The following is a 7,832-nucleotide window of genomic DNA, read 5'->3' on the forward strand; positions in this document are numbered from 1 at the left end:
CCAATTGCTAGGGTTGTAGTTCTGTGTACTCCCTAGCTGGGATCCCTGGGCCTTTGCTAAATGAATAGACAAGGGCGTAGCACGTGCTTCACAGGGCTGAATGAGGACGGACATTCAAACACAGGATGGTTAGTGCAGCACTGGACAGGGAAAACACCACAGACACCCTCCTCCCTGGGAGGATCTGTTTGATGAGAGGACTTTCTGTACCTATAGGACCTAGAATATGGCTCTGCTCTGTGTTCCTTTGTCCTCATTCCGTTTGCCTGAACACCCTGACAACCTTTTCTTGGCCTCTTTCTAAGCCTCTCCCCATCCAGCTTTCTATCTAGCCCACCATTAACCAGTCCTTGGGTATCTTCACAATGTTCTGAGTATTGGTTGTGTGGTCTTCCCCAGAAAGTTACCCATGGTTGCTAAAACCCTCACCATACTGTGGAGAGCTTGGTTGTCAGGTTTCCTTTTCAAACTAGTTCTGCTACTTTGATGTAGCTGCGTAGTGAGTAACTGCAGGGTTTCACTATATCCATGGATGAACACAGTCAATGCCACACGTGTAACTACCTTACTAAGGCGAAGATGCTCTGAGGCCCTGGTAGCTACATCATGTGTGTAGCAGCCCTACCCCAACACACACCAGCAAATGTCACTGGCAGTGACACAGATGAAGGGCAGAGCGGGGACAGAAAAGGTGGTGATGAGGAGAGGACTCTGGAAAGGCGTGGCTTCTGGTCTTAGGGAGTTCCTAATTAAAACAGCTCTAATATTTATTTACTTCCTGTCTATGCATGTTAGATGCCAGGGGACAACTTGCAGGGGTCAGTTTTCTCCTTCCGCCATGCGGGTCCTAGGGGCTGAACTCTGGCTTGGTGGCACATGCTTTTACCAATGATTACTTCCCATGTCTAAAGCTTAAAAAGTAAAGACGGTCTGTATGTGGATGCAGTGCCCTTCTGAATACAGACAGGAAACTTAGGTTGGAAGAGAGAAGTGACCCGTGCTAGGTACTCATAGACATACTGCGTTATTCCTCAGCATGGCCTCTCACGCTGCAGCAGGCCCTGCGCCTTCCACGTCCACCTTCCCTGTCTAGGAGACCTCAGTGGGAAGGTGGTCAGATTCTGCGTGCACTGGAGATGCCCTGGGTGGGGACAGCTCAGCAGAGGCTGCCTTTGGCCTCCCTGCACAAACAGTCCTTGTTCTCAGCTATGCAGGCAAGAGACTGTGATGAATGTTACTGCTTTCTGCCTCAGTGTGACCTGCAGGCTGGTGGCATGTTAGAGTCCGATGGTCAATGCCAGCCCCACTATGCATAGTGTTCACACAAACAAATGGTCGGTGGACAGCATGACTCTGGAATAGGAAACACAAACCTTGTCCCACTTTTGAGCTGTGTTTGGTGTGTCTTAGCAGGCGTGAAAGAAAACGCTGTATCTAGTCTCCAATCACAATCTGATAAACATTCAAAGAGTAACACTTCGTAAAAGGCGTGTGCCTGTGGTTCGGACGCGGTTGCCGGGTGATCGGCGTTGTAACTGTGTACGGTGAAGCTACTCCTTTCAATCACCGCTGATAAAGTCACACAGCTTTTTCTTATAAACTAGATACCAGCATTCCCAAGCTGATAAGAAAGGCACAGTATATTGTGAGATGTTAAAACACACCCGGAACGTTATTTCTAAAGCCTAGGTTTCAGGAATTTGTATTGTTCCTCAAAAATTACGGGGCTGGGGTGCAGCAAATGGAAACCTTACTTCCATTTGGCATTGCTGGAAAGTAACCTGGGAGGGACAAAGCCTGGGAAATGCTGCAGGTTCCAGGTTACAAAGGGAGATTGGGTGAATGCCTCTATTTGGACAGTTTACTTGTGTTTGACTCATTTCCACAAATACTCTGCAACCAAGCTAATGCACGGGCAAACAGGTGAATAATCTTAATTTTCCACTCCATAGTTTATGTGTCTGTATGTAGTTTCTGTGCATGGTGCAAGCATGTGTGTGCAGGTGTGCCCATCTGTGCACGTGTACACCGAGACCTGAGGGTGTCTGATGTCTTTCTCTGTCCCCACCCACCTCACTACCCCGAGACACTGTCTCTCAATGAACCAGAAGCTCACCATTTTTGGCTAACTTGGTTGGCCACTGAGTGCTCAGGATCTGCCTATTGCTGCCCCCACTACAGGGAGTTACAGGCACATGTAGCCCGTGCCCAGCATTTTATACACGTGCTGTCACTCAAACTCAGCAGTCCTCGGGCTTGCAGAGCAAACTCCCTCGTCCACGAACCCATCTCTCCAATCCCAGTCCAGAGACTTCTAATAAGAGGCATCCAAACCGGAAGAGCCCAGCCATATCTTTACCTGAGTGGGTAACAGTGGTGACGACAAGCCTTCTCCCACAGCTGCATCCACCAAGCGAGACGAGGTAGGCAGACTCGGCCTCTTTTCTGTGGTACCAAGATTCTAAGTGTTGGAAACTAACCTGCTGCATAAAGGCTACATTCTTCATTCTGATAGTTGTCTGCAGTTTTGAGGGCTGCCTCTCAAAGGAACCAAAACTAAAGCCTCCCACTCTTAAACAGCATTTATTAGAATTGCAGTGGAGTCTCCCTTGAGGTCTCCCATGTATTTAAGGTTATATGCTATGGTTAGAGAAGTAACTGCATTGAGCTATTATATATGAGTATGCCCAACTATGACTCTGACTTAGACCCCTTAAGAGTTCAGGGGTCTAATATTCACAACATGTTCACTGTCATTTAGTTTCCTATAAACATGCCCCCCTTCCCCCGCCCCCCTTTTAATATATGTGCCTGGAGAGAGTGGGGAAAAAAAAAAACAACAAAACATCAAGGGCTTGCTAGAAAGGAGAAGCCTAGAAAAGATAAAGTCCCGTGGCAGTTCAGCGGTTCGCTGTCTGTGAGCGGAGGCACAGTGCTCACGTGGGGGCAGCGTTCTGCCCAGTGGTTTCTCGGTCAGGATGGTGAGAAAGCCCTTGAGGTTTTCTGTGTCTGGTGGGAGGAGCTGGAAATCCCATTTACTGGATCCACTCAATGTTCAGGCACCGCGCTATGAACGCAAACATATCGGAGACCTCTTCTATCACTTTGGCGGTGGGTTTCCCGGCCCCATGGCCAGCCTTGGTGTCCACGTGAATGAGCAGGGGGTTGCTCTGCTTCCGGCTGCGGCCCACGATGTACTGAAGAGTGGCAATGAACTTGAGCGAGTGCAGCGGGACCACGCGGTCATCGTGGTCAGCCGTGAGGAGGAGCATGGACGGGTACTGGATGTCATCTGCATCCGGAAGCTTCACGTTGTGCAGTGGTGAGTACCTATGAAGCAAAGGGACTTCCATGAGGATGGATACCAAGAGCAGAGCTCCTGCAGAGACCAGTCAAGCAGGTCAACACTGCACAGGACCTAACTTCACTACAGAGGGCTGGCGCTAACAGCACCCGAGGGCCACAGCAGTACGACTGTCGAGAGCTACAGGACACTGGGGACCTGAGTCTTTAACTTAGCTCTAACCTTGGAAATGTGTAAGAGAAAGGAAGTCACAGGCCGCTGAAATAACCCAACTGTTTAGAGTTTAACATTTTGTCCTATCTGTTTACCTGTTTATCTGTTGAAGGATTTAGAACCTGCCCTGCACTGGAGCCTCTCTGTCTGTGAACAACTCTCACACTTGCACCCCAGGCTAAATGCGGCTGCTCTAGGAAGGACTTAGCTATCCTCTGGGCCTGGCAGCTAATCTGCACAGGAAGGTGCGTGGCTTAGTCTAGCCCTGGACATCGGGCAAATGGAGAGAAAGCAGCAGGAGACTTATCTGAGGCAGATGACAAATTTAACAGGTAAGTTGCTTAAGCAGGGTTTTAAGGAGTAAAGAACTGAGATAGAGTGATTGGCAGGCAACAGTTTAATGAGAGGAACATCTAGGTATCTGTTCTTTACATTCTGCCCACTGTTAACAACGTCTCTGTTGCTAAGTTTTGCGCTAATGAATGTAACACTTTGTTTCACTAGAGACTTTTCTGAATCAAAGTCTCTGAATACTGGAAACAGTATGAATCCTGCCCGTTGATCACTAACGTACAGGGAGCTGGAGGCCTGCTTTCTCACTGTAGGGTGCTGGGCAGTAGTGGATCTGTCTGACCAACCCCTGGACATCGGTTAGTTCTCTGCTCACTGTGAAACAACGTCTATTAAAATTCAGAGAACTTCTGCAGAAAGAAACACTAGATACAATTCCCGGTGTGTACAGGACGTGACACACCCAGGAACCCCTGTGTGGCCTTCTCTAGCTGATGCGCAGGGCTGAGCTCTCAGCCCACGCAGCAGCAGGAGGTGAACAGATAAAGGGAGGCCCAGTCTTGAACAAGCAACATCAGAGCACTGAAGTCTGAAGTGGGAATGCTATGGATTTTTCTGGAACCTTTTCCCCCTTTCAAGTTCATTTAGGAAGCATCAGATGGTGGGGAGCATTCTGATGTCTTTGACGTACAAAGTTCATTAGGTTTCAAAGGTCTTCATCCCCTAGATGTGTATCTCCAGATAATGAGAATTATGGCTTCACTGGACACAGTTATACCAGTGAACATCAGTGAGTAACCACAAGACTCAGAGTTAGCTTCTTTCCCTTTGAGACTAAAATGTAGTTGTTTCACAGCACCTAATTAAGACACTTTACATGAGGTTCTAACAAGGGAAGTTAGCTATTTAAAAAACATGGCAAATTAAAAGTTGTTTTGAATCAAAGTGTATGATTCTCCAAGAAGACTGTAATGGGAAATACAGCTGAGAAACAGTCTAGAAACGTTACACGTGGGATGTGAAGAAAGAAAGAGAAGGAAAACATCTCATTTACCCACTGTTATCACCAAGGCTGTTGAGGGTTATGAAAAAAAGCAGTGTACAAACTAACGCACTTAACTTCTAATAAATGTGGTTATACTGAGCACAAAAATAGTTTAGCTATCTATGTTCTTGTTTAAGAACGCCAGTCTTCTCTATTGATCAAGCTTTGTATTAATCCCAGGTTGGTAGAGTGACACACAGTAACCGTAGCAGAGAAAGAGACTCCTGTCACTGAGTAATGAGTCTGGACTGCCTCGTCTCCGTTCTCTGCTCCAAGTCTCAAGGCCAAGTCAAGGTGAGCTGTCAGAGCTTCTACTGGGGAACTCTGGGAAAGAGTGACTCCCAGAATCCAGCTGTTGGCAGAATTCAATGTCACACGGTCGGATGGCTGAGTCAGAGTGTGTCTCAGGTTCTCGATGGCCTTCTGCTGCCTGAAAAGTCCCTTCACAGCATGACCTGGATTAGTGTTTAACAGGAATGTTAGATGACCATCTTCGTGGAAAAGTAAATCTGGGGGTTTGACTGTGACTCAGTGGCACTTGTAAGGTCCTGACTTCAAGCCCCAGCATTGAAAACAAACAAAACACAAGGAACACAGGAGAGTGTCACTGTATCTGTGACTTTGTCAACTATGATCACTATTAAGAGATCAGATTCTGAATAGCATATATACAAATATTAAGGAAAACATACCTGAGAAGCCATTCAAAGTGTTCTTTACTGTCGGAGCACCCGTAATCAGTGGTCCAGGCGTGACCAATAGTAAATTTGTGAAACTTCAACATGTCCATCACTCCAACCTGGGCAATAACACAGCCGAAGAGGTCTGGACGCTGATTTGCACAAGCAGCTGAAATCAAAGAGAGAAAAAAAGGCAAGGGTTGTTTTTGTTTGTTTGTTTGTTTTGTTTTTTAATATCATTAAACACCTGGATGAGCCCAGTACTCTGCATCTTCAGGATGCTGGATATTCCATTCTTGGAACAGAGGAAGTTGTCAGAAATGATTAAACCATTAGAGTCCAACAAGATCAAGAGGAGAGAAAATGTGGAGTCTTACCAGGAACACTTACTCCCCAATGTGAGTATCATGCCCAACTTGCTTTCACAGGGTATAGAGATCTGAAGAACTTGTTTGCATCTCAGAACCAGTCCAGAGCAGAAGAGGGCTGAAACACGGCTCTAACCAATGCTGGTACAGCCTATCCTGTCTTCACAAGTTTTGTTGTTGCTTTAAGAGACAATCTACTGAGTACTTGCCAAGTAATATTTCCCAGTAAATAAAACTAAATTCACTGGGAAAGAGAACCGAATGAGCAGTTATAAGAAAGCACAACAATCAGTGCCACTAAGGCAGGTCAGGTGCTCCGACATGGGGTACAGGCCTGAGTCCAGTAAACCACAGTCAGGGAGACCGATCGGAAGTACATCAGAGTTGTATGACTAGGAGTCAGTCAAAAGATTTGGACTCTTCCTGTCTCTGGCAAAAAAGCTGTAGTTCACACTCTATTCTGATTTCATCACATTAATAAATAGCACAGAAGTCTGAGCCACTCCCTGAGAACCAGACTCTCTCAGTTGGGAGTGGGAGGGTTGGGAATGTGCATTGCCTAGAATGAGTGTGCCAGCATCCTGATGCAGCTCTGTCTGTGTGTTTCTCAAAGGACTTGGCTTATAAACACAGCAGAGTTACTGGGCAGACCAGTAAATAACAACATGTTTGCAATGTCCTTTCCTTCCAAGCCCTAAACTCACCCCTGGTTCTGCTGAACCTCTTATTTGTAGTTCAGAATACATCAGAATCTGAGTACTTATTACTTCTGGGGTCATATCTTGGTTTGAGCCAGTGAGGCCTCCCAGCTACTCAGGTTCTTGGGCCTGACCTTCTGTCCATCTGCACAAGACTCCCAAAAGCTTCTTGTCTCCTAGAGTACATTCAATGTCTATCCTTCTGGTCTAGCCTTGGGACACCTGCCTAGTCCTATGAGGGCATGAGCCTCCCCATTAGTCTGAGGGCCTTGGTTTATCATCTGACCAGAGATAGGCTCTGTGAAGGTATAGACATCTGTTTTGCTGATCCTAGCATTTCTTGATGTCTAATACAATTTGTGAGCTACCTAACGCAGAGCCTAAGAATCCAACTTGGTCCCTGGAAGACCAGGAGGTGCTATAACTACTGAGCCACTCCTCCCTGACCCACCCTTTCCAAATTTAAAAAATTATTTTGGATGACTATATTTTTATATTTGTGAGCTATTTATCTCTTTAACATGGCTTGGGATTATACCCAGGTCCTCGTGTGTCAGGCAGGCACTTTACTATTAACAGCCTACAAAGCATTTGGCTTTGTGTTCTACTGGGGAGAAGGTTAAGCACAAAAATCCATGTTTTGACATGCTCAACATGTTTCAAAGATGAATGATCATCCCTGAACTCCCAAGAACAGTGCACTGAAAACCACTGTTTATACTTGTACCAAGGAATAGACCCGCACACCCTGAACACCAGCGGATGAGGACTCAGCCAACAAAACCCAGGCCAGCCATGCATATTCAAGACTTATTTGAGTGCTTCTGAGAGGACAAAGAGTAAAATTTCACTGACCACCAAAGATAGACAGCATGGCAGGCTCAACCCCAGCATGACTCCTTCCTGCTTGTGTGAACGTGGTATTCATTAGAATGAAGACAATAACATATATCCATCACAGGGTGCTCAGCACGTGTCAGCCATTCAAACCAACTACTCCTCTTGCTTCTGCATTACTCCTAAGGTATAGGCTCCTTTTGTGTGGCCCTCTCTAAGCCCACGGCATTTACCATCAAGCAGCATACTTCTGAACAATGTTCTATGAAGCTTGAATCTCACTAGGTCTGAGTGGTACAATCAGGGGTCGGTCAGCTTCAGTCCCATGGTGGCTGAATGCTGCCAGTCCGTGACTTTAGCTTGGAGAGTACAGTGGTCAGAGCAGGCTGAATGCTG

At 46.6% G+C, this 7,832-nt stretch overlaps 1 protein-coding gene and 1 long non-coding RNA gene across 2 annotated transcripts in view; one reads left to right on the forward strand and one right to left on the reverse strand.

Annotated features, from left to right (window-relative positions):
• Positions 1 to 2,564: 2,564 nt before the first annotated feature.
• The window catches only part of Prep (prolyl endopeptidase), an 88,210-nt gene continuing 82,942 nt past the window's right edge, over positions 2,565 to 7,832 (reverse strand). The window contains exons 14-15 of the mRNA XM_028775811.1: positions 5,546 to 5,702; positions 2,565 to 3,330 (exon numbers count right to left, since the gene is read on the reverse strand). Of these exons, the coding sequence (XP_028631644.1) occupies positions 3,036 to 3,330; positions 5,546 to 5,702 (452 nt within the window). The 3' untranslated portion in view covers positions 2,565 to 3,035. The remainder of the gene's footprint in view (positions 3,331 to 5,545; positions 5,703 to 7,832) is intronic.
• The window catches only part of LOC114627904, a 13,241-nt gene continuing 8,966 nt past the window's right edge, over positions 3,558 to 7,832 (forward strand). Inside the window, exons 1-2 of the long non-coding RNA XR_003712416.1 lie at positions 3,558 to 3,849; positions 5,034 to 5,147. This is a non-coding gene — a long non-coding RNA (uncharacterized LOC114627904). The remainder of the gene's footprint in view (positions 3,850 to 5,033; positions 5,148 to 7,832) is intronic.

This window comes from Grammomys surdaster, unplaced genomic scaffold (genome assembly GCF_004785775.1).
Source record: "Grammomys surdaster isolate TR1022 unplaced genomic scaffold, NIH_TR_1.0 261, whole genome shotgun sequence".
NCBI classification, from domain to species: Eukaryota; Metazoa; Chordata; class Mammalia; order Rodentia; family Muridae; genus Grammomys; species Grammomys surdaster.